A 27,718-nucleotide genomic window follows, 5' to 3' on the forward strand; every position below is an offset into this window, starting at 1 on the left:
AAATCAGGGGCTGGTGATCAATATCATTGCTACATGATGGAGTAGCCAGGGAGCTCAGTTTTAGTGCCAGTGTGGTTGGGGCAGAAAGACCAAATGAGAAAAACGACTGAGAATTCAGTGAAGCTTGTCATGGGGCATGTGTCTGAACCTTTCAACCCAGACAGGGCCCAGGGGAGGATGGAGGACACAGCTGGGGAAGCTGAGAGGTGCCTGACCTAGATGACGCACTGGGGACACCAACCCTGCAGACACAGGGTGACACCACTCCTATGCAGGACAGTAAGGGCACATAGCTGCCCTGGCTATACAACCTCCATGAAGAAAAAAAATTGCTTAGAATTTATACTTATTTTATACCTAGCAAGGTTCTAAAAACATTTAGGTGTGTATCAATCTAAGAAAAAACTATCCTTTACATACCATCTCTAAATGTGCCTGTTAGTAAAAGAATTTCTCTTTGGGGGCTCTGAACAATGGAAGATGGGCAAGAGGACATAGATGTCTTTCCCTCCTTATATAAACTGATATTCAAAGTGTATTTGAGTAGGACATTTACATACACCTGCTCTCTTTCCAAATAAAGAAAAAAATACTTCCCTGCACTTTGAAAAATCTCATTTTACAGCCAGATTTCCAAACAAAATATACTAACAAGAAAATAAAAAGAGGGATATAGAGGTTGTTTTGCCCCTAATATTGTCCAATTTACCAAAACTTTTACAACTAGGGTAAAATGCAAAGACATCAATCAAAGGAATCACTGGGGATATGAAATAAATTTATAAATTTAAATGAATAACTATCACATAGTTTAAAAATTAAATATTTGTTGGGATGAAAAGAGATGAATTCAAGAAAAAAAAAAGTTTATTTGGCATTAAAAGCAAAGTTACTGGCGCTGCTCCTTACCAATGAACTTCTGACACCTGAAGCATTCTTCCAGCCACTCTGGCGTCACTATGTGCTTCACGACAGAAATCGCCGTCAGGAACTTCACGGTGCGAGTCACTTTGCTGGCAATGAGGTGTGTGCACTTCTGTGCAGACTCCGCAACCTCTCCACCAAGAATGTAGAGCTTCTAAAGGTCACAAACACAGGTCGGAAATGAAAAAGTTCAGCATCCACAGAGCCACACTGACACAGAGTAACACAGAGGAATATCTACCTAAAGACAAGGTTTATGACTGTAATTCTCAGCCACAGAAAACAGTGTGACAGGTAAAACAAAACCTGTAACTACAAGAGAAAAATAAAAAAGAGAATTTATCATTTACATTTCTGTAGTTCAATTCCACACAAATCAAGATTAAAACATGAATTCTCCATCAAACATCAATAACATATCTCCATGAATAAATTAAATGACATGAGAATGATGCAGCTCACTTCACAATGAAGAGTAAACAGCCAAGACTTCCTAGGCCAAAACTGGTGTTAATGAGGAACATTTACCTGCTATCTTCATTTTTTGAAATGATAGCATAAAAACTGGCTAAGACTTGAGCATATAAAAAAGCGACCTCCTAATAACTATCCTCACATTTTAAAGGTGGTGAAATTAATTTGTTCTAAATGTATAATACTAGCATTTATAATTGTTTCTTTTCCTTAAAAAGGAAACCAGGAGTAAAATGTACGAATCCACCATAATACAGGTCAACTTATACTCTTAACCATCCTCTCCCTCACCAAAACAAAACAAAATCCCATCATCCTTTGGGATGTTATTTCAAAAAGTATATTTAAAACCTGTGCCCATTTATCATCTAAACAAATACACAAACTCCTTTTTGGCCTCACTCTACCCAAGAAAACTAATCTTGGATAGACTGTGTTTCAATCAGAGATCTTGAAAAGACAGTTTTCCTTCATGCTGGATGTCTTTATGAATACGACACAGAAGGAGACTTGCAAATGTTCCTGTGACTATTAACATGGTTCCTGGCCTATACTAATAAGAAAGCAAGTATCTAAGTATGAAATAATAGCACAGAACAGGGCAGGAAGCCACTAAATATTTAGTTATTACTATAAATACTACTAAAAATACTTCATAAATATGCACTATAACGACTGTTACAACAAGATATTCCTGACTATCTAAACTATGTAAGTTAATAAAACTGCTGATCTGAAGTAAATATATACAAAAAAGGACGCTGCTAAAAATCCTTGTACGAAGTAGATGAAATTTCACCTTAATATACTGTTGAACCTGGACAGGCTCGAATCCAGTGAAAAGCACAAAAGGGGTCAATTCTGGAGTTAGCTTTTTAGTGGGAGGTGGTACGTCTTCAATTCTGTGGAAGAAATACACATAAAATAGTAGTGATTTCATATTTACTTACAATGAAAATTTTCTTTACAAAACAAGGGATTTCAATAGTTTAACAAGCTTTAACTGCATGTGGTTTTTATTCTTAAAGGAAAAATACAATGAGCTATCTGTCCTTCCTTTCTTTCCACCATTTCCATAAAGTCACCTTCCAAAAAAGACTACCTTTGAAGCCTCCAAGGGAGGCATCCAATTCACTTTTGGTTAAGATCAATACTTTCTTCTTCATCAATCCCCTCCTGATTAATTTTTTTAATTGGCTTTCAGAAGAAAGCAAATATCAAAGTTGCTTCTAAACGTCACTGATTTTGCTAGCTCTATCACTTCATTTTTTTCTATCAAGTTTTTAAGATAACCTTGTGTGACTCAGGCCATTCCTTGTTTGCACGTTCACCATCAATACAAGTCAGCCAAGACGAGTGTCGCTAGAGCTTCCAGTGTCTTTCACATTCTAGCCCTCTTCAACCACAAATTATAAAAACGTGGCTCTGCTCAAGCACACGTTTTAAATTAAACCTTTTTGTTTTTTACATGAATTTTTTAGGTCTTTTTTTCAGCTTATTATTTTCTGAGACAGTCCAATAAAAATTTATTTTAAAATGTATTTGTGGTAATTTGATGACAGCCTCAAAAAAATCACATAATTAGGATTTTATTACAAAAGTCAACAGTTCAGTTTGTGTTCTGGAAGTGGGGAATGGAAGGAGGGAAAGAGGAGGAGCAGGGAGAGAAAAGATGAGGAACCTGGTAACTGCAAAAAACAATTCAAGCAGTTATATTTCACCATGTACAGTCTGGAAAGAAGAGTTTTCTAGAATCAAGGAAGAAAATAAAAGCTGTGTTAGTTTGCTCCTGCATTTGCTATGCCTTTCTAATTAAATGATTGGAAGGACTTCATTATTGACTCCTGCTGGCTGACATGACACTAAAATGATATGCATCTCAATCTGCATACTCCAAGCCAAAACCCAACATGCCATATGCATTGCACATGTCCTTCCAAAGGCTTTGGGTCTGGATCCTCCTTCCCACCGTGGCCAACATTGCTTTGTCCTCATCAAAAACTGGCAGATCCAAGGAGCATACCCAAGATGACGCCATAGCCTACATGCTCTCTCGGCACCTACATGCTCTCTCGGCACCTACTTGCTCTCTCAGCAGCCTACATGCTCTCTCGGCAGCCTACATGCTCTCTCGGCAGCCTACACGCTCTCTTGGCACGTACAGCAGGTTCTTCAGCCGTGCCCAGGAGGCCTGGGGCTCCGTGGTCTATCTCTGAGCTGGCTTCTAGACCTCCCACCCCACTTCCACCACTGCAACTTCTGTTTTACATGTTGGAAAGGGGTTCTTATAATATGCCACTTAAAGAAAAAGACTGAATTTTTTAAAAATAAAAAATATACTGGCCTATGTCATTAAAATGAAATATATCCCAATAAAGTTGTAAAGCAAAAAGCAAACTCTTTCAAATCCTATTTACTGCAAAACATTTTAGAAACTTTCCTCAATTGCCACCGATTTTCCAAAGCAGACCTGTGAAAGCCAGCAATAAAAAATTTAAGGTTATTACTCATACCTGGCTCTTTTGGAAGAAGGCTGGACATTAGCTACTTCATTCTGTTTCAGTTTGGGAGGTAGTCTTATACTCTGCAATTAAAATATTGTCGACTTTAATTCAATCAATCTACTAAGTAATACAGTAGCTTCCAAAAGATTTATGTGTCAAATAATCAAACTACTTAAACATATACAAGAATCATGTTCTTCTTCACCACATCAGAACTAGTCTTCACCTCAAAAGATCACTAGGACAATGCAAGTGGGGAGAAGCAGCTAATATTCCGGAGAGAACCTCTGTATCGTTTTTGTTTTTGTTCTTTTCTTTCCCTCTTTATTCACAAAATCCTTTCAGTACTTTAAAGTATCTTTGTTGCTTTTTTTCCTCCATGTTATATATATGCAGCCCTCAACCTTGAACTTCTCAAAATGGTTTTTATTTCAAATATTTTGTCCTGTGTCCCAATTTAGAATGTGGAAAACATGATTGAAATTACACCTCCACCCTAAAAGACTATTCCTAAAAGAGAAATTTCACCTATGAGATTTCACAAAAGATGTTACATGACAATCAGATCAACACTGCTACCAACAGCCAGACAAGGTACCAAAACCTACACTCTGCCTCAGCAACATGGTCACATCCACTAGGACCAGCTCCAGTCCCTGACCCTGGAGCAGAAGCCATGCCAAGCACAAAGAGAGCAGGAAGGAGATGGGATTCCCTTGTGGGGTCCCTACCACAGTCAGCATCTCCATTCTACCCTATCCCTTGTTGACTCCTCCTTCATAGTTTCAACTCAGAGGTTCTTTGACTTGTGTGGGCCAACCATGTCTTTCCCAGGTGTTTTATTACTTGAAGGAATTGCTCTCAATCTTATTAATTTACTTCAACTACAACTTATTTTTTCTAAATATTGCTGCCATATCTAGACAACCAAAATAAATATATCTACAGAAAGCATTCAAAATCTATTAGCCCTGTCATACATAGAGAATCAAGCTTTATAATAATTTGCAGGAAAGTTTATTACTTTCCTATTATAGCCTTTATAAGAAAGCAATTTCTCAACTCTATTTCTAAAGATCGCATTTAAGTCTCCAAATTGTCATTCATTGGTACCAAGAATAGAAACAAATGGTGGGATAGGCAAAAAGGATAAACTGGGCCTCTTTGTCTCTAAGATTTTTAGCTTTTAATTACTGATACAAAGCCACAGGAGAAGCTGACGTTTGGGGCCCCTGACAACTTTAGAATATAAGCCATGTAGTTTGGGAGGAAAACTCTGATGACCACTTTCCCAGTGTGAGCTTAAAAGCCACCATAAAATTCCTTTCAGCTAAAAGAACTGTGAGAATATTTGCTTTTGCTGATGTGTCAAAACTGGTCATGTCTTTAAAATTAAAATCATAACTACTAGTTTAAGCTAGGAAAACAATACATCTATGATCACATTATCACTAGCAAGAAGAAAACAAGACTGTGGCTTGGAGGGGCTTCCTCAGAGACGTGGTATGATTATCAGCAGCTTCCAGATGAGATCTGGAAGACGAGTAAGTCAGTAGATGAATAACCAGAAACACAGGCTTGGGTGTTAGCTGCTAATCCTCATGAAACTATTCTCCTCAGCTAGTTGTTCAAGTGGCACAATCCCTAAATTACCTCTGTATACAATAGAAATGTGGTGAAAACTTGGTGGGCACATGACATGGAAATCTGTTTTTCAAAACAAAGGTTAGTATATAACAACATGAACATAAACCAAAGCCTTTAAATTACACTACTACTGGCCAACAGTAAAACAAACTGCTGTTCTCAAAGTGCTGATGTTCAGTCGAACAGTGAGAAGTCACAGCAGACAAAGTCTAAACTGAAAAATTATTGAAGTGGTCCTGTCTGTAACTTAGTAAACGTGAATGTGGGGAAAAGAGAAAAAACAACTGATCTTCCACTCATCATGCTTGACAGATGAGAATGCAGAAAGCACCTCTTTGTCTTGTAACTAACAACCAATGGCCCTCACAGTTCAAGAATGGCCTATCCTGAAAAGCAGAGACCTCCAGCCCTGTGATGTGACTCCGAACTCAGGACACTATGAAAACATTCCCCTCATCAAGAGACCCGGGACTCCTTAAGTTCTGATCTGTAGCCCCAAGTAGGTTACACACCCATTGCTTCCAGTGGTTCTTAAAGTTCTTGCCTTTCTAACCCTATGAAAAACAAGACATCACCTTTGATTTTACTCTTCTCTATAAGCAATCACACGGCTCTCTGAAGCTAATAAGCCCCTCACATGTATATATAAAAATAATGACAATCATATCCTAACAATTAAGAGAAAAATCAGTCCTAGGATTTACTGGAGTAGATAATTCGTTATCATGTTGACAAGTTACTAAAATAATTTTTAATTTATGAAGACAAATACATCCCTACTGCATCTTAATAATACAGTAATAGCCAAGGTAAGGTTATTAATTTGACATACCATCAACAACTCTGCAGACACTTTTAAGGGAACTCTCCAAGCATCTAAAGAGAGAAACACATTATTTTTTATGATAGATACGTTGTTTAAATAAAAAGGCCTTTTTGTAAAAGTCTTCCCTGATAATCCTCAACAGACAGGTGGTTTAGCTGACAACACTTAATAAGGATAAATGTAAGTACTATAATGAAGTTTTAAAGAAAGCTTTCCAGGCAAGGTGAGGGCATGCTGCTGCTTTCGTTTCACATGCTGTCTGGATGAAGTAGCACTAAGACCATTGGCAGCAAACAACAAAGCAAACGTTGTGTCGAAACCCATGGCATTCACCCTCCCACCATGGGTTGTCTGGGTACACATTTCTAGGCCTGTGTCCAAGTCTGGGTTTCACATAGTCTGGCTTCTAGCAGGCACAAACCTTCTTGCCTTATCACAGGAGCCATGATGGCATCCAAGATGTAACAGCAAGTCAGTCAAAGCTCAACAGTGACAAAGAGGACAGACGTCAATTCTAGGAAAGCAGGGAATGTTCTGTAGGGTAGGGAGCAATTTGGACAAAAGATTAACTGGCCTGAGAGGCAAGACTATCAAAAAGCTTTCAAGCGCTCCTTCCATCTCTAAGAGTTCATCAAAAGCAAACAAAAATACTAAACCATGGCACATGCCTGTAGTCCCAGCTACTTGGGAGGGTGAGGTAGGGAAATCACCCGAGCCCAGGAGATCGAGCTGCAGTGAGTCATGATCACACCACTGCACTCTAACCTGGGTGACAAAGCGAGACCCTGTCTCAAAACAAAAACAAAAACAAAAACAAAAACCAACCAACAAAAATCCTGGGCAGAGTGGGGAGAAAGAAGAAAGAGTATAGAAAAGAAATTGGAAATGAGTCAAAAACTAATTAGAAAGCTCAAGCCAGGCCTGGTAATTAGTATGAATAAAAAGATGGTAGAAGTAATGCTAATGATTTTATTTAAGTAAGATTTGCAGCATGTAGAATTTCACTTACCTAAAAGATTTAAAACTAAATGCTGGGTAGGGGCAAATGGATCCTGCAGACTGAATGCCGTGTAGCGACTATACTGAATCTGCCTCAGTGCCTCAAAGTTTCCCAGAAGAATGTCGCCAAGCCACTGGGCGTTGACACAGGGTATCCTCCACTCTTTGGCTTTTTCATACTTTAAACCAGTTGGTCTTTTTATTTTTTGAGGAGAAAACATATTTATTAAATGTTAGAGATGTCAACTGTCCAAATGTACATTTATTTCCAACAAAAGGCAATAAAAGATTTCTCATAATAGAAGTGGGAGGCATATCCTAGCAAAGTTGAGGGTGACCCTGAATGGTAATGAAATATACACCTCAAGGCTCACACAGAATTACAAAACCACTAAGGAGTCTTACTTCTATCCTATTCCTGTTTTGTTCATTCAAATTTCATTAGTTCATCTAATTTCATTAATTCAAATGTTTTCTAGGTATTTCTACTAACATTACTATATCATTGTCATACTTTAACAGACTTTGATTTCCACAAATTTTTACCACAAAACTATGACATACTAAAAAAGGCACAATTATTGAAATAGCCACTATATTGTGTGTAAATTTATGATTAAAAACAGTTTCGAAAATTTGCTTACTCTTTACAGATGAGAACTGTGTTGCTGCGGCATAGATAACCCGTATATTTGGCACCTGCCAAATAAGCCATTAATTTTAGGTCATCTCTGTCACTATCAACAAATCCAGTCACAGAAATAATCTAAGAAAAAAAGAGAAAATAAGGTAAACACAAAATAAGCAAAAAACCAAAACCAAGTACTATTTCTTCTACTTCTTAGTTGATACATATTTTTTCACTATTTCTTTGGCATTATGGAACACATTTGGTAATATCATTCCTAAAACTTTCAAGACCAGAACTGTATTAATGGTCAAAAGGTTACACACATAGCCCTCACGGGGAGGAAGAAAAAGAATGAACATGAGATGCCTTGTTTATGTTACTGCAACACTGCTCAGACAATCCCAACAGTTACGTTATAAAGCACGTAACCACGAGCCAGCTCCTCCTTCTCCTCACTGATCCCAACGCTGAGATCATTTGAGTGGGAGGACCCATAACTATTGATTAGTTAACCCAATAGGGGCTGCCTTTGGTGCAAGACATCTGATTTATTTTTGGATTTTAAATAGTGTCAAAGACTGGAGAATCCATTAAATATCTACTATGTGCAGAAAATTGTGACTGTTACAAGGAACTAAAAGAAAACACACTATTTCTTATGAGCAGGCACTTATGAATTGGGCAAAAGTACATAGAGAAGCTCTGACTCAGAAGCCAACGCAGGAGCCTCAGGTAAGCGCTAGCAAGTGATTATTCGCCAAAGTCGAAGGATGATTTAACAAATGGAACGCGAGGACTCTGTCTTACATGCTGTGAACACGGCTTTCCTCCTGGTGGGAAGGCCACTGGGAAGTGAAGGGCTCGGTGCGGCGGTACCATTTTCTTCTTCTTTAAGACTGTGTTTAACCAGTGTGCAGTGACACATCTCTTTCTTTCTCTTATTGCCTGTCAAACATAAAATTATAGGTTTGTTGTTTTTGTTTTTCTGCTGCAGGATTAAAGAAAATTCTAAGGTTGTATAACTACAATGCCCTTTTCATTGGAAGCCCCATAAAAGAATTTCATGACATCTAGCACTTGATTAAAGTAACGAATTAAAACCGTGTAGCTGGTTACTTGAAATACAACCTAAAAATGTTACTATCCATCTGCAAACAAGAGTCTACAAAAGCAACAAATTCTACAACAACCTTAAAAATAACTTCAGTGATGACTGAAACAACATGTGTGACCACCAAAGTTAAAAGTGCCCCATAAGGACAGAGGGCCCCACATAAGAAAAAATATAAAAAACCATCCACCTAAGATGAACCACAGGAAAACAAAAAAAAGTCTCAGAAGTATTTCCACATTTTTACAGGAAAAGCAGATCCTGTGAATGGCTATCCTCTTTAAGAGGGGTGTCTTGGAAGTCATTTGTCACATATATATATAATCTGTCTACAATAAGCATTATTTTTTGAAAAGAAATGAAACTTCAGAGAGCACAGGAAGGTAATATTGAGGAGGAAGCCTGCACCCCGGTAGTTTTAGAAAAGCTCTGTAAGGGACCTGGTCTTTGCACGCTTGTGTGCAAGTCACACACCAGTACAGAATCCTGCGTCCCTTCACCGTGCACAGAGAGCAGCTGGAATGGTGACTGCAGGGAGTGTCCGCCCTTTCTTTTATTTTTTTTTGAGATGGAGTCTCGCTGTGTCACTCAGGCTGGAGTGCAGTGGTGGAATCTTGGCTCACTGCAACCTCTACCTCCCGGGTTCAAGCAATTCTCATGCCTCAGCCTCCTGAGTAGCTGGGATTAGAGCTGCGCACCACCACACCTGGCTAATTTTTGTATTTTTAGTAGAGACGGGATTTCACCAGGTTGGTCAGGCTGGTCTCAAACGCCTGACCTCGTGACCCGTCCACCTCGGCCTCCTGTCCGCCCTTTCTTAACACCACCTGGGAACATCCCTTTCTTTCTCCATCGCTCAAAGACAATGGTGCCCAAAAAAGGTATCAATCCCACCAAAGATTCGATCACAGGAAGAAGGAATTTTCCTATCTTTAGAGGTAGAAAAAAGTTCTTTCCAAAAACAATAATCACTAGCATTTAAGATTGCATATTTAAAATGCCAGACCTTGCTCCTGGTCGCAGCTAAGGCTATTTTCCTTACCTGTGCATACGCGCTGCTGACTTGACTCTCACAGAGAAGGTGTGTGCATCGACTCGTGAACGTGGGGTCAACAGTGCCGCCATGTGCCTGGATTATCTACACACAAAGACCCGACCAATGCAGTCATCAATCACTCAGAATAGAGAATTCCAATTTCAAATAAGGCAGCTATTAAAAGACTCTATCATATATTTATATCATGTATTTCCCCAAAGTATCAAGGACATGTAACAGTTCTATTTACGGACTTTTCTACCCAGCACCATACAATGAAAATGAACTCCAATACTCTAAATTTAATCTGAATTCCCAGGAAACAAGAGAAGAACAATGGAATGCACTCCAGGGCTTCTCAAGCTCAGTATAACTGCCACTCTGGACCAGGGAGTTCTGGGAAGTGGGGGCTGTCCTGTACAGAGGAGGATGTTTGGCAGTGTCCCCAACTTCTACCCGCCCTATGCCAGCAGCAGCCCCCTAGCCGCGACTACTAAAGATCTTCAGATACTGCCAAAGGTCTATGGTGGGCAGATCCACCTCCCTTAAAAAGGGAAATAAAAAGCAAATCAGAATGAAATTAGTAAATCCCAACAGTTTCTTCTCAAAACACATCTGGTTTTCTGGGGGAAGGAATTGCTCTGTGTCCGGGCTGTGACAGCTGCACGACCCTGGACATTCTTCAGAACTCAAAATATTGTACATGGAAAAAGGAGAATCTGACGGTCTATTAGGTGAAATATAAACTTTAAAAAGACCTGCCCCCTAAGAAAACCGATTCTTTCACTTACTACTTTTAAGATGTGAATGTTTATTTTTCCTATGGCTAAGCATAAATATAGTTTAATGAGGCACAGGACAAAACCACAGGTTCCTCACCCATCCCTGCTTTTCACTCCCCTGAAGCACATTTAGCACTTTAAGCTGTTTCCGCTGACAATTATTAATATATTCCAACTAACACTTTATATCAGTTCCTTTTCTCTAGTTTTACATAACCATCTACCTCCTACTGTGGACACCGTTCCCCCCAATAACACACACATTCTTCAAGCCTTCCTGATTTGGTTATATCCAGACTCTTGTTTAGATCATTCATCAGTGACTTAACACAATGTAGCCCAGCCACATGGCTTAATATGGCAGCCTAAGATTAGAGTTCCTTTCTGGTATAAACTTTGGTTTTCCCTGGTGCTAATCACTTCCTCATCCCAGCCCCCCAGAATTTGCCCTTTTCTTAGTTTTCTATATACCTTTTACTATTTCATTCCCAAACTCTATGAAAAATGTACATATGGTGGTTCTATAATATGTCTGCAAATTACTGTATACTCCTCCCTCTAAGAGTTGGAGCTTTACTCCCCTAGCCTTAAATATGGTCTAGACTTAGTCACTTAATATGGTGGAATTGACAGTGGGAGTCTCCCATAACTCAGTCACAAAAGACACCATAACGCTGCGGGTTTTCCCTCTATCTTGGGTCACACCCCCTGGGGAAGGGAGCCAGCTGTCATGCTGTGAAGACACACAACCAGCCCTCTGGAGAGCCTCTGTGGTGAGGAGCTGAGGCCTCCAGCCCACAGCCATGTGACGGAACCATCCTGGAAGGGGCTCCTGCAGCCTCCGCTGGCATCCTGACTGCAACCTCAGGAGATAGCTGAGCCACAACCGCCCTGCCAAGCTGTTGCAGGATTTCTGACCCACGACCAAACTGAGAGGTAATGTTTATTGTTTTAAGCCACTGGGTTTTGAGATAATCTGTTACACAGCAAGAGAAAATGAATGTAGTATCACCTATACTTAAGCAACACAGGTGTGAACTGTGTGGGTCCACTGATAGCTGGATTTTCTTCCACCTCTGCCACCCCTGAGGGAGTAAGACCAGCCCCTCCTGTCCCTCCTCCTCCTAGGCCCACTCATCGTGAAGACGACGAGGATGAAGACCTTTATGATGATATACTTCCCCTTAATGAATAGTACATATATTTTCTCTTCCTTATGATTTTCTTAATGACATTTTCTTTTCTTTAGCTTACTTTATTGTAAGAATATGGTAATACATATACAAAATATGCGTTAATTGCCTGTTTATCAGTAAGGCTTCTGGTTAACACCAGGCTATTAGTAATTTGGGTTTTGGTGAATCAAAAGTGATGTACAGATCTCTGATTGCATGGGGGTGAGCACCCCTAGGCCCCACACTGTTCAGGGGTCAGCGGTACATGTCTCTCCTCAATCTACCAGTGTTTTCGTTTGCTTGCTCCTCCTGGAAGTCTCTCTTCCGGTCCCAGGTCTAGTTCTCTCGACACCTACTTTCTCATCTATTGGCGTTTCCCTTTACCTCCATCCTAGGAACTCTCTTTCAATCTCTGAGTCAAATGCCTCATTTCCTGGCTACCATGTTTCACTCTCTGCTGGCATAGTGGCTTCCTAAGAAAGAATATAAGGGAGGTACATTTTTTACCATTAGTCTACAAATATCCTCCTTCCATAGTCTTATGACTGATAGGCTCTATAGGTTATTTTAGGTTGGAAATTATTTTCCCTCAAAAATGGAAGAAGCTGCTCCATTGCTGGCCCCCGCGCACTGCACTGGAGGCTCCCGAAATCACCCAGACTCCTGATCTGTCCACGTTTCCCCTCCAGTGAGCTTGTCTTTGAGAGAAAACAGTTTTCTCTACCAGCATTGTGAATGTTCCCAGTTGCCTTATCATGGCTCTCCTTACATTTCTTTTCAACCTGAGGGCACATGGCCTTCAGTTGCAAAGCTATTTTCTTTCATAATGTTCTTACCTTCATTTTCTCTGTTCCCAAGATCCTATTTAATGTTAGACCTCTTGGATAAATCTTTTAACTTGAAAACAAGACAAAAACCCCAAACTTTTCTCCACTAACTTTTGTATCTTTGAGTTTTGTTGTACTTCTCAAGACAGTTTCTCAGTGCTGCCTTCGAACACTTCTGACTTTTAAAAAATCTCTGCTGCTGTCCTTCTCAGAACTGCTCCCTTCCTTCCTCACCCTGGCACATGCCATCCACCTCTTTCCTCAGCCAGCCACACAGTCATCTCCCTGGTCACCCTCAGACTCAACCCTTTACTATTTAAAATGCACAGCTGATCACTTCACCTGCATCTAAACTTCACCACATGGCACACCAACAAGGTCTTGGAAGACACACCAGCCCTGGCTCCTGCCCCAACCCCTGCCTCGTGGATCCCACTGAGGCACCCTCCTTTGCACCCTCCTGTCAGTTTCACCAATCACATGCCTTTGGCTGTGCTGCACTATTTGGAAAATCCTCCCCCCTAATTCTCACTCCTACTCATCCTATAAGCAGTTCAGGAATCACCTCTCCCAGCAGACTTTTCTTAACACATCACCCCACAACACGATGGGTGAAGGTCCTTTCTCAGGCTCTCACAACAGCCTGCATCTGCCACCCCACCTCTGCTTAGCCGTGTGGCTGCCTCTCGCACTGCTCTTCCGTTTTCTCCGTCTCTGTGATTTCGCACATATTCCCTAGGTCTTGCAGCATGCTTGGCACATAGCAGGGGTTTAAGCACTAGGGATGTTTATAGTGAAGCACATTCAAGATATATTAGAGGCATATTTAAACTCGGTTTTTATAAAAAAAAATTTTTTTGACTCAGTTTTGTTTTGGGGAATGCAAGAAAAAGTATTTCTTTTCTTTAAAGGCCACCATGCATGATAATACATAATTAAATTAACTCCAGTTTCACAATTGGGCTGGAAGAATTTGAGGTTCTAGAGATTCCAGGATTTTCTAACAGTTACCTTTGGAGAAAGAGAAATGACTGAGATGCATACAAATTAATAGTCCCTCTCCCAGGACACCAAAACCCTGAACTTATTTCCATTGCCCCAATTATACACATATAATTAGTGCCCCCTGGAATTTCCAAGCTGAAAAAAATAAAAAGTCCACCATCTTCATCTAACAGCTGAGAAAACTGATGCCCAGAAAAGTGCTGTGCCTCAGGTCACACAGAATGTTAATCAAAATGCCCGTCACACATTCAGAACACGTGCAGGTGCAGCTCAGTGAATGCAGCTAAGTGAACACAGTTACATCTACATAAGAAAGAAGCATCTTCAGACACAGTCATCCTTCCTCCAGGCACAATCTCACCCTTTTCCAGGTGGCCAGCAGTTGCTTATCAGACATCTGCTCTGGATAATCCGCAATTGCAAACACACATCCCAATAAGAAGGCTTCTTCTGGAACTAGAGTAAAATTACATAAGAAAAAGAAAATTAAAACCCTATGAATATGCTTGCACAAAAGTTAAAAAGTGGCGCCTCACAATGTCAATCTGTTATGTTTATCAGTCTTGACCATGACGTATCTGCCAGTAATCAGAGTGCATAGGGAATATTGCTACGAAGATACTATTTAACTGTCTACATCAAATGATCATTAAAAACTAAAACCAAGGTAACTCATGCCTGGCCATTAAATACCCTGAATGAGTCCCTGTGGCAGCCTAGATGTTCTACGGGACACCAATATTCACTTCAGGATATGATGTCCCAAAGTACAAAAGAAAGCATAATTATCCCATGGTAACTATATTCTTTGTTAGGTATGAGACTCACACTCTCCATTTTGTAGTAATTGTTTGATATGAATCCTCACCCCACACTCAAACACTCTCAAAGCATTTATGTGGGTACAAGACTTTTAGGAGAGAGGAAAAAAAATCTCCATTACTAACTCTCCACTGCTGGATCATGTCCAAAAAGCTGATGCTGCTGAGGCGGTGGTGGTGGCTGCTGTTGCTGCTGCTGCTGCGGGGGCTGCTGAGGTGGAACCTGATGCTGCAGCGCCTGTGATGTCTGACTCAAGTGTGGCGCTGTCTGACTTTGCATCTGCTGCTGCTGCTGCTGCTGGTGCATGCGCTGGAGCTGCTGCTGCTGAATCTGCTGTTGCTGCTGCTGCTGGAGCAGGCTGTGCTGCTGCTGGAGCTGGGCGAGCTGCTGCTGCTGGAGCTGGTGCTGCTGCAGCTGATGGAACTGCTGCTGCAGGGCATGCTGCTGCTGAAAGGGCTGGAGCTGCTGCTGAGGGCGATGCAGCTGCTGTGGAGGATGCAACTGTTGCTGTGGAAACTGTAGCTGTTGCTGTGAAAACTGATGCGGATGGGCTTGCTGCTGCTGCTGCTGTTGCTGTGAAAATGGATGCGGTGGCTGCTGGGGGTAAGGTTGCTGAGAGATCTGCTGCTGCTGCTGCTGCTGGAGCTGCATTATCTGCTGGGGCTGAAGGTGTAAAACCGGGTGCTGCTGCTGCTGCTGCTGGGCCTGCTGCTGCTGCTGTAGCATGTGTGTCTCTGGAGTCACTTTCACTTGGCTAAACAGCACTGCGTTGGCATTTGTATGTCCCTGCTGGCTGTGATTCACCTGCTGTTCTAAATTTTTCGTAGGTGCTGAAAGAGTCTGTAAGATCTACAAAACAAAAGTTAGGTGAAACATTATCAACAGTTCCTGAAACAGATGAATGATAGTTTCTTAGTCAAGAGAATGGCATATCCTATTTATTAACAATATTCAACTAAGTAGACACAGCAAATGATTGGAAACTGCAAAAACAATACTGCATTTTCTTTTGTATTTATTTTGTAAATATCGTAAAGTAAATTCATATATTGAGACCACCAAAATTTGAAACTACATCAGTAAAATGGAGTAAACTAATGAATTAAAGTGACAAAGACTCAGACGGCTGATGTGTTTGCCAGAGCAGGGCATGGGAGTCCTGTGCACACCTGGTAGCTAAGCCTTGGTGCTCCCTGCACCGTGCTGCGGCACCACTCCACTGCCCATCGCCTGCATCAGCTCCGCAGACCCTCTCCTGGCCCAGGAATGCACTAAGGAATGACAGGTGGTGAAGGCATCTGGTAATCAGGCTCAGCCTCACCTCAAACCTTCTCGCCACAGCTGCCACTTCCCATTTCCTCTTGTCTTACAGCCCAGAGTCTAGTAAACAAAGGTTCTCAGTGGATCACCTTCCAGATGAAAGCAGCATGACCCAAGCTGTGAGTCCAAGAGCCTTTCGCTCCACTGTCAACTTGCTGTGTGCACTGGCATGCTATGGAAAAGGAGGCCAGCTAAGACACCACTGGGGCTGTTTAAATGGTGATGTTCCTCCCAACTAAGGACTCATCATTAGAGCTGGGAAATGATGCTTCCTCAAAAATGACTGAGTTCTTCATGGGGGACACAAAAATACTTCAAGCTAGAAAAAAAGAATTCAAACCAGACTATTTGTCTTCTAGCTCTTTCTGCTTCACAATGACAGGGAATAAGCTGAGAGTTCTGTGTACGCTAAGGAGTAGGAGGAGGACGGTGACCAGCAGATGCCCACCAAGCAGAGTAAGTTATTTTTTTAATATCCTATAGGGCACTGAATACAACAAGAGATACACATTATACAATGAATTTTGTTCAACATGCTCAAGCAACAAAAATTTGAAACCAACTTCTTATGGTCATGGAAATCAGTAAAAATAGATTTTACTTAACTCAATCCATACAACTTTTAACCCTATTAAAAGCATTTAAAATTTAAATAAAATTCTAGGAATTTAACACATATCAGAACTATACCAAAATCTCAAACATATTCTAACATGTATCTTTCACTTAAACAGATTCCAAATTGCAAAGGTTATATGACCTGCAAGGGTAACAGATTTTGGATTTAGTAATAAATAATGGAGTTTAGAACTGAAATAAGTCAAAATCAAGAGCTTGGGCACACTCATCTTTAAAATCACCTTATGTATGAGACATCTCTATAAAAGGATTCAAGACTTCAGAAACACCTGAGTGGAACTCTAAGCAGAAAAATGTCTTTTAAACAAAATAATAAGACAACTGTTTCATCTCCATATTTAAAAGTATTTTTAAAAATCCAGAAAAGAAGAGGGGACAATTCACCCCACAACATGCCACCCCATGGAGCCCAGCAGCATTTGATGCTGTGCAAACACCCCCTAAGAAGCATGCACGTGTGGGGCACCTGCCTGCCTGGTGGGCACCAGCCATGAGCCCTACACGGCAAACTGCTGGAAACAGCAGCTGCCTCTTGAGAAGGTAAACAGCAGTGAGGGGTGGGAGGGAGGCTGAGAGTTTAACTGTTCACTCTGTCCTTTGGTATCATTTGAATTTTTGAATTTTGTACACATATTACTTTTTCACCCTCACATGTATACAGCCCATGGAACTCTGAGGGATGGTAAAGAAATAAATGCCCGTCTGCAGGTGGACAGGGCTGAACCAGTCATTACCACATGCTGCTCCCCGCCTCTCTGTACCTGCCAAGCCCAGGTGGAAGGGAGCTCAGGAACAGGCACAGGACCTAGACAAACACAGCAGCAGACATCAGGACAGCACAGAGGCCAGAGGCTCCTATTTTTCAGATTGGCCAAGAGGACTCAGCAGGGTCTGCTGCCTGCAGAAAGTGCTCCATCTGATCTCAGAGGGCTGAGGGAGGCCTAGGTAGGACAGGAGGCAACTTACAGCTGTTTCTACTACGGGCTTGAGTTAAGATGGGTCCTCATCCACTGCTGACCCAGCCCATCCACTGCTGACAGGAGGCAACTTAACAGCTGTTTCTACTACGGGCTTGAGTTAAGATGGGTCCTCATCCACTGCTGACCCACCCCATTAAGGGAGAAGAACTGATGGAGATTCAGGACAAGAGTCCCGGCTAGGAATGAAGATGGCCGTTGGCCTGGAACCTTCTCCACTTGAGGAAGCGAGAGGTGCAGGCCTGGATGGAGAGGAGAAATCTGCAAGGCCAGCCATCGAGATGCCTCCCAAAACCCCTACCACATTCATCCGATCACTTTTTCAACCATCTGATCTGCCTCTGGCTGGAAACATGTTAGTCCTGGAGAACGTCAGAAAAAGAATCTTAATTGCTCAATTACGTAATTGTGCTATACTACAAACAATTCTGAATGAATGTCAAGTTTAAATTTTTCCATCACAACTGTCATAATCTTCATTTACATTACATTAATACTGAGTTACTGAATGCCATATATAGAAAGCAGTATGATACACACCACATGGCTTCTAACCACTATAAATTTGCAATTTAAACAGGATTTTGATGGTAAGTTACACTCCCCCCAACAATCTAATGTTCAACTAAATCTGTCTCATATTTCTAAAGTTTCAGTCATTTTCTTCACATCTAGAAGTAAAATGTCCTTATGTTCTCTTGCATTGCTGAAAGTCTCTCAGAAAATCTCCGCAATTCTTCTCACTAGTGATCAAATCCATTCACTCACTAGAAATGGATGGCGCCTTCTCAGTTTTCCACCGCTAGAGCACACAGCTGAGTATATCAAATTTGTCTCCTAAGGACAATTTCCAGTGCAGAGATGTGCCCAAACTCCCTACTGCAGTCAATTCTTTCCATTTCAAAGTAAATTATTTTGTCTCTATATCCAAATACAAACTTAAGGAACTTTATATTTCAACCAACATCCATTGTATTTGAAAAACATAATAAGGCCAGGCACAGTGGCTCACACCTATAATCCCAGCACTTTGGGAGGCCGAGGCAGGCAGATCACCTGAAGTCAGGAGTTTGAGACCAGCCTGGCCAACATGGCAAAAACCTGTCTCTAATAAAAATGAACAAACATTAGCCAGGCGTGGTAATGGGCACCTGTAATCCCAGCTACTCAGGAGGCTGAGGCAAGAGAATCGCCTAAACCAGGGAGGTGCAGTTTGCAGTGAGCAGAAATCCCACCACTGCACTCCAGCCTGGGCAACAGAGTGAGACTCTGTCTCAAAAAACAACCAAAACATATATATTAGAAATAAGTAGTAACTAACCAGCAGTAACTGACCAACACTTTTTGACACCACAAATAAATGAAAAGCAAAGAAAATTTCCTATTTCAAATGGATGACTTCTGTCCATAATTTCTCACCTAAAGAAAGTGAGAAAGTAGCCATTTCTCGAAGTGCCAGAGGCTTCATCCATGATTTCTCACACCAACCCTATGAGAGAGATCTTTACGGCCCATATCCCGCATATCCCACTGCTGACAGGACAGGTCCACTGCGTGGCCCCAGTCTTCCTGCCAGGACTGGGTCACCTTCTCAATTCCTCCACCTCAGCAGTATCATCACTCTTCTCATGTCTGAGGTCAAAAATGCTAGAATCCTCTTTGCCTCTAGCCTGTCATTCTTTATGGCCTTTACTTTCTACCTGTCATGACATCCTCTGGCTCTCAGGACGACTGTGTGATCGTCACTTTGCTGCTCTGTGGCTGAGGCTGTGCCCTGTGGCTTTATCCCGCCCACCTGCCTGGACGCGGATGTGCAGGGACCAGGGCCGGCACCCTCAGCATTGGGCGGTGCTGGAGCTGCTCCTTCTGTGCATCTACCTTTTCCCTAAACTCGGCTGACCCCAGCGCTCTCATGGGCACCCACCTGGACAATCCCTGGCCTTGCAGCTCTTGGACCTCCTCATCTTGGTGGCCTTCTCCCCATTTCCTCAGCCACACATTCCCAACCACCCCCAAGACCCATGGTCAGTGGCAGGCCTGTTTTCCTCCGGGACCCAACAAGGTGACATGGAGCGGTGGGCACCGAAGCAGGCCCAAGAGCTCCTAACGGGCAGCTGCTGTTCAGCTACAAGGCACTGTCACCACCCAGGACTTGAGGAAGGCCAGCTCGGCATTTTATCGGGCATCCACCTCTCAAGCCAGAAACCCAAAGTCTTCCCTATCTATGAATCGCCTATTTGAAAATCTTCTATTCTCCTCAAACCCGATGACCTTCCCTCTCTGCTCACCTTCTCCCCCACCATCTTAACTGTCTGCTGTCTAACATCTAAAGGGCATGTTTGCCTCTATCTTACTCTGGATGCCAGCCAACCACTGTCATCATCCCAAGAACCGTGTACTACTAATACTCGCTGCTTAGGTGGAGGGGAGGGGAGACAAAGATTTTGTCTGTCCCACAGCATTTCTAAACACTACGTAAACCACTGCTATTATCATACCCAATAAAATGATCATTGTCAACATCACCTTACACCTACGCCATACTGAATTTCCCCACTTCATCAACATCAAGCCTTTCCACTGAAAGTGGATGTGGAGAATACTGGATCCGGCTTCAGGTTGTTCCTATATGCTACAGAGCCATTTTTCTGGGACTCTGAGCTGTCATTATGAAATGAAAGTGTCCAGAACAAGGTGAAGCGGCAGACGGGGTGTCACCATCAGATGGAACAGCCCAGCTGGCTCTCAATGGTGCGGCTCCTCAGAGCCTGGCCCCAGACCCTCCTCTTGCTCTGCCCCACCTACTACACATTCTCACATCCGCCTCCATAGCTTCAGTCAGCCTTGTTTTCTCTGGTTCCACCATGTAGCAGACAGCCCCTGCATGGATCAGATACCTCCAACCCAACACATCTGAAAAGAAACTTAGGTTCTTCAAACCTGCAGCTTTCCAGTGTTCCTTCCTTATCTCTGAAACAGCATCATCTTCCTTCACTCGCTCAAGCCAGAAAGCTGGATCCTCCCATTCATTTTTTTCTGTCTCAAACTCCACCTCTATGTCCTCTTAAGGGGCCTCTCTGCTTCACTCTTGCCCCTCAAAGATCCACTGTTTACACAATACCTGTCAGAGTGCATCTCACCCCAACTCAAAAGCCCAGTGGCTTCCTTCCAAGAAAGACCATACTCCTCACTATGGCCCTATATGGCAAGGCCCCTTTTAAATCCTTCCTAGAACTCATTCACCTTATGAAGTTCAAATTTCATTAACTTTCTTTTCTTAGAACTCAGCAAATTCATGCCATTTGGGTCTTCCTTTTGCCTGGGAACTCTGTGCCCTCAGTTCTTCACATGGCCTCTCCTTGTCATTCAACCCTGATCTAAGTCACCTCCTGCCCGAGGTCCTTCTTGACCATCTCGTCTAAAATAGCCTCCTTCCCTTCACCTGCTATTACGGGACCCTGATTATTTTCTTTGAAACACCTTTCACCATCAACAGTCCTTTTGTTCATATTTCTCCACTCACTGTATGTCTTCTCTACCTAAATTAGTTTTCTTAGTCACAATTTTATCTCCAGTGCCCAGAAAAATGCAGAGTGGCCAATATACCACCTCAACTACCTTCTTTCTGTCTTAAATAGAAATATATCTACTTAAAACTTTTAAGGCCATGCGTGGTGGCTCACACCTGTAATCCCAGCATTCTGGGAGGCCGAGGTGGGTGGGTCACTAGAGATCAAGAGTTCAAAACCAGGCTGGCCAACATGGTGAAACTCTGTCTCTACTAAAAATACAAAAAAAAAAAAAAAAAAATTAGCCAGGCATGGTGGCACATGCCTGTGATCCCAGCTACTTGGGAGGCTGAGGCAGGAGAATCATTTGAACCCGGGAGGTGGAGGTTGCAGTGCACAGAGATCACGCAACTGCACTCCAGCCTGGGCGACAGAGTGAGACTCCATCTCAAAAAAAACAAAAACAAAAACAAAACAAAAAACAACCAGCAACAAAACTTAAGATCCACTCTGTATCAATAAGCTCCATGCTAAATAAACTGTAACCTGAAATCAAGCCTTCTTCAACAAATGCATGAATTTGTGCTATTTATTTACTACCATGAAGTTCATTATAAGCAAATCAGGTACAGCTGGTAAACTTCATTATTCTCTTTGCTGCCATTGCTAATTTTAAACTAAGTAAGAGTGGAAACCCTTCAACGGATAGTACTCCATCACTGACATCCTGGTTCTACTCAGCTGCTTTAAATCTTCAACTTAAAATACGCTGTTACCCTTTTTCAATGACCCTGAAATATACATATATACACATACACACACACACACAAGTAAACAGGTTCTCACACAAATACTGCTTGTAAGTTATTTGGTCTGAAAAAGCAAAACCAATAAACTACATTGAAATAGACTGTGAAATCCAATTCTAAGATCCAATACTGACATTTTTTTCGGAAAGAGTGACTTACATGTGCTACATTTGATGGCCGGTTCATCTGCTGAATGTCAGCATTATTAGTAATATTCCTCAGTGTCCGTACAGCTGGACTCCAGGTAGCTATCATTTCTGATCTTTCAGAACTTTGGAGGTTTTGTCCAGCAGCCATTAAATTACCCCGGACCTCAGGGGGCAAAATGTTACCTGGGACGGGTGGGACATTGGCACACAAGTTAATCAACCCAGGCTCCTTTCCCTGAGGCAGCCTGCGTTTTGCTGCAGCTAACTGTGGGACTTCGGCCGGGGTCCAGTTTAAATTTCTCTCCTGTTTTTCCGGTGATGAATCTGAAGAATCATCAAACATTAATTCCCCTTTAGATTTTTCAGTGTTGGATTTAGGTGAAAACTGCTGGTCACCTGAAGGAGACCCTTCTTGAGAGCTGGCAGGGCTTGACTTCTCATCTGTACTACCCTCATTCTGAGAATCTTGTTCCTCATTTTCTACTTCCTCCTCCTCTTCCTCTTCTTCCTCTTCATAAATAATCAGACGAGGATGATAAAATGCTTCGTCCTTTTTGGTTTTCTCTGATACGCAATCCAGAACCCAGTCAGGAGTCACAATTTTAATACTTGCTCGCTTTAAAGCACATTCGTATTTCTCCTACGAGGAAAGCAGAAACACACACAAAACAAAGCTGTAAATTTTATCACATTTCCTACAATTACGCATTTTAGAAAAAACTCAGTCGAGGAATGCAGTTGAAATGTTGAGCAACTATTATTACAATTTTATACAGAAGCAATGTTTGATCTTTTAGACAGACGACATGAGGCAAAAGTGAAAAGGAACCATACAGCAGTGATCATAGGAAGGTCTCACACCTGTAGCAGGAGTCTTAAAAGACTTGGCTGAAAATTAACTTTTTAAAATGATATTTTAAGTACAAAAGTAGAGCTAGTAATCCTATGGAAAATCATGAAATGAATAATTGCTACCTAAGTTTTTACTGATTGATAATATTTAGAAGCTTGGTTTTCCATGACAGTTAGTAAAGTAACAGCGTGGCAGAGTGCCGCCAATGCATCACGTACACTCATGGAGTGTGGCTGACTTGGCTGACTTGCATAGGACAGCTCTATTCAAGATCCAGTATTTATGGAGCTCATGCTATATGCCAAGCAGCACTAAGGGATGGAGACACAAAGGATGCAACAAGTCTCTGACCTAACAAGGCTCACAATTTGGTTCTAAAGAGATATTAAATACGGAATGCAAATACAATATAAAACCACTGCTGAATGATGCAGTAACAGACTGGAAGGGAATCTCATCAACATAAGCCGGAGGACAGGAGGAAAGCCCCGTTGAAAGGTGAGCTTTGGCTGGGGCACAAATGATGACAATTTGCACAGTTAGAATGAAAGCAGAAAATACAGCCCACTGGAAAAGATGTGTCCGGAGTAGTATGTACGGCAAGCTAACAGAGACCTCTCCTGTGGTAAAGGGTGTAGAATGTGGAAGGCACAGGGGAGGGAATAACAAAGAAAGAGGAAATAAATAAAAAATGTTAAATAAGAGTAATATGACAATAAAGTAACCTTAAAATAAATGAGTTGTAAATTTGGCTGTGCTCCTAAAAGCCTAACACATAACAGCAATTCTCTAGCAAACACATAATCAGGGCCCTAAACTAAACTCCGTGTCCCGTTGCAGAGCCCCAAGGTGGCATTTGCAATTTCTGGGTGGAATAAGAGTCACATGCAATAGGGATGCGGGGCAGCAGCACAGAGAGGACAGCTGTTGGTCATTCGGTCCTGGCGGCGAACGCCAGGCATTGCCCATCTGGGAGATCCTTGCAAATAGTGAGCTCTGCACACAGCTCAGTGACTTAACTTGTGTTTGTGAGTTTGTTCTTTCTCAAACCTTTTTAAAATATAAGAAAAACCTAGTCATGGGAGACACCCATGAATAAGAAGCTAAGCAAAGGAAAATGAATGTAATCATAATCACACTGACTAGAAAGGACCACGATTAACATTTTTAGGGTATAGTTTAAATTTATTTTTGTTATAAATATATATGTACATATATTAAAAGGGCAAAGGGAAAAAACATATAGTCATAGTGAACAAATACTTTATAATGTTCCTTTTTCACTTAATATATTGTGAACAACCTCTTCCTATGAAAACATGTATACTTTTACGCTTTTGTTTTTAACTTTTTAATGTATATTTTCAAACACAGACCAAACTTTTTAATGTATATTTTCGAACACAGACCAAATTAGAGACTAGTGGAATAAATCCCTTGTATCTGTCACCCAGCTTCAATAACTGGCAATCTTTTACAAATCTTGCTTCTCCTGAACTTTGTTTACGGATCTCAAATTGATAAAGACTTTCTAAACCACCATAATTATCATAGCAGCACAATGAACTATGATTCACCTCATCCTCAGGCCCTATTCAGATCTCCCCAGTAGTCTCAAAGGCTTTTACAGTTTCCTCTTCGGTTGCACAGCTGTGTACCTTAGTTCATCCCCCAGTGTTAGCCACGTGGTTGTTTCCAGTGTTTCACTACTATGAAAAACTGCAGTTATATTTTATGACAAATTCCTAGGTTTTGGTGTTGAGGTTTGAAAAGGAATAGATTTAAGGCTTCATATCTCTAACTACACTCCCCTTCCCAAAAAGGCTATACCAATTACACTTCCAACAGCTATGTAAGAGTACATCAATTTACCTATACCCTTGACAATAAAATGTCTTATTCTTTACCCTAAAAAATCATGCTGTTCTTAAATATTTAAAAGCATAAAATGTTATATAGCTCTCCCCAGATGATAAATTTCTACTAGAGATTTTCAATTTCTGGACTACCCATTCCAGAAAAACCCAAGTTATTTTAGGAAAATATGAAGTCCAGGTACACAGCAGAATATTTATGAACCAATTAATACAAAAATATCATCTGCTTGAATAACATATGACTATATGTAATATGGTTTACATATGATTTTTCCAAGTTAAAAAGATATCTGTTGAAATAGTAAAATATGAAAGTTATTTTTAATTGTTTTAACAAATACCAAAAAACAAAACAAAACTACTGCCATGAAGAGGAGTCACTGAAAATTTTGGATATGAAAAAGATAATTTCACACTTAAAAGGCTGGGATCCAGTAGGCTCTTGAGTTCCTGGTTTGTATAGAATGCTGGCATTTCACATTTCAGAAATAACTTGACTATTTCCTGTGGAAATCTAAGTAAAACACTTAGGTAAACAGCCTTACTATATTTCACTCAAGTTTTCTCTCGCTTTTCACAAGATAGGTAGTTTTTAATCACTGAAAGACAGTAACTGTTTAAACAAAGATGATTTAAGAGGAAAGCAATGTTTAGATGCCTTTGCCTGACCCAATTTATCAGCTAAATTATTCTAAATTTTGTATCCTCAAAACTTCTAACTCACTAAGGGCTAAGGACCTCAAGAGTCAACCATGTCCCCTCTCCCCAACAACTAATAACCATACCCCGTTTCTGTTGGTTTTAAGTTATAAATTCTTTCATTCTTCTTAATTTGAAACTTTTAAACTTCAAGAGTATAAAAGGTAGTTTTATTAGGCCATTTGCACAAGCTTTTGCTATGTGCTCATTAAAGAAAACAAAAACATTTACTTTAAAAAGAAATGTTATTTTTGTGTATAGTCAGCTGGTCTCTAGCACTCATAAAACTTACAAATTAGAAGAAACTATTTAAATTCACCACTATTAGGTTTACAAATTTATGTCTGAATAGATTATAAAATACAATAATTTAAAGGAATGATAAAAATTCAGTCTTTTTAAAGGGATTTAATTTTTCAAATATTTGTGGTTATTGAGTTACATAAGCCACAAACATAACATAATCGTGAATCAAGAACATAATTATATTTATTATGTTAATTATAATGTAAATAATAATTAATATAATTAATATAACCATTTTGGTTTTATAAATAGACTATGCCAGAATATATGGTTCCTTCAGTTCATTTTATAGACTGGTGCTTCTCAGCCTTCAAGGGGTGAGTTAGAAAGAACCAGGGAAGAGGCGAGGTGAGGCAGGGAACACCACGCCATAGAAGGGTGCATGGCCTACCAGGATCCAACAGGAATGAAACACTATTGCCTTAAAGACAACAGACAGACATGAGCATGAAGTCCAACTGTCAATTTCTGATCCTGTGATCTTGGCTGAAACTAACGCAGTGACACTAAAGAAGAGCTGTTACCACTCCCTGAAATTTTGGAAATTTGTGAGAGCCTATTGTATTTGTCACAAAAGCTGGCTGGAAGGAAATGGTTGAGGGAATGCTAAGTCCTAGAATGATGAAGACAATGCTGCATAGTCGAGGAATTACCCTGCAAACATTCTGGTAACGTACCATCAGTCATATTAAAAAATATCTGGAGGTATGTACTTAATTTTCCAGAAAAATAAAAATAAAAATCAAAGGAATTATTTCTAGCTTATTCAAAAATTTACAAGTTGGTCAGTTTTTTTTTTAATTGAATTTTATTGGAAACTGTCACTAATGGCAATGATCACTTACCCTTTATGTCATCATTACAACAGATATACAACATTAATCTTTTTTTTGCAGCCGCTATATTGATGATTGTAATATATAAAAATATATGCTTATATATATAAGTTATACATATACAAATATCTTTTATTTTTTGAAGCAGGGTCTCACTTTGTTGCCCAGGCTGGAGTGCAGTGGCACAATCATGGCTCAGTGCAGCCTCAACCTCCCAGGCTCAAGCAATCCTTCCGTCTCAGCTTCCCAAGTAGCTAGGACCACAGGCGTGAGTCACCACATCCAGCTAATTTTTTATTTTTTGTAAAGATGGGGTCTCACTTTGTTGCCCAGGCTGGTCTCAAACTTCTGGGCTCAAGAGACCTCCCACCTTGGCCTCCCAAAGTGCGGGGATTTACAGGCGTGAGCCACCACTTCTGGCCCATGTAATATCTTACTACTTCATTGTCTTCTAGGGTAGTTATGCTTGAGCATTAAAAAATCCTGGATGTTTTTCATTATTAATTGCTCTCTTTCTCTTTCTTTACATGTGGGCATTATGCCTTCTTAAAAATTAAGGGCTGGGAGTGGTTCTCACGTCTGTTATCCCAGCACTTAGAGGTTGAGGTGGGCAGATCACTTGAGGTCAGGAGTTCGAGACCAGCCTGGCCAACATTTGGTTTCTACTAAAAATACAAAAATTAGTCAGGTGTGGTGGCATGAGCCTGTAATCCCAGCTACTTGGGAGGCTGAGGCAGGAGAATTGTGTGAACCCGGGAGATGGAGGATGCAGTGAGCTGAGATCGCACCAGTGCACCCCAGCCTGGGCGACAGAGTGAGACTCTGTCTCAAGAAAAAAAAAATTACTTAGGAATGGTAATGTGTACAGAACGGGGTTAGAGAAAGGAGTGGTGGGTGTCTGTGTTTCAGTTTCTTCAAGGGGACAGCAGGACTTCCTTCACTGTATGCCGCAAGCAGCACTGTACTGGCACTTAGTAAGTG

At 41.1% G+C, this 27,718-nt stretch overlaps 1 protein-coding gene across 3 annotated transcripts in view; it reads right to left on the minus strand.

Annotated features, from left to right (window-relative positions):
- PAXIP1 (PAX interacting protein 1) overlaps window positions 1-27,718 on the minus strand; it is a 59,331-nt gene that overhangs the window by 9,641 nt on the left and 21,972 nt on the right. For all 3 annotated transcript variants that reach the window (XM_055115552.3, XM_055115553.2, XM_055115554.2), the window contains 11 exons: window positions 22,177-22,806; window positions 14,889-15,612; window positions 14,303-14,397; window positions 10,159-10,254; window positions 8,813-8,950; window positions 8,019-8,140; window positions 7,385-7,569; window positions 6,382-6,425; window positions 3,912-3,982; window positions 2,198-2,300; window positions 910-1,078 (listed from right to left, as the gene is read on the minus strand). In XM_055115552.3, coding sequence (XP_054971527.1) covers window positions 910-1,078; window positions 2,198-2,300; window positions 3,912-3,982; window positions 6,382-6,425; window positions 7,385-7,569; window positions 8,019-8,140; window positions 8,813-8,950; window positions 10,159-10,254; window positions 14,303-14,397; window positions 14,889-15,612; window positions 22,177-22,806 — 2,377 coding nt within the window. The remainder of the gene's footprint in view (window positions 1-909; window positions 1,079-2,197; window positions 2,301-3,911; window positions 3,983-6,381; window positions 6,426-7,384; window positions 7,570-8,018; window positions 8,141-8,812; window positions 8,951-10,158; window positions 10,255-14,302; window positions 14,398-14,888; window positions 15,613-22,176; window positions 22,807-27,718) is intronic.

Source organism: Pan paniscus, chromosome 6 (genome assembly GCF_029289425.2).
Source record: "Pan paniscus chromosome 6, NHGRI_mPanPan1-v2.0_pri, whole genome shotgun sequence".
NCBI classification, from domain to species: Eukaryota; Metazoa; Chordata; class Mammalia; order Primates; family Hominidae; genus Pan; species Pan paniscus.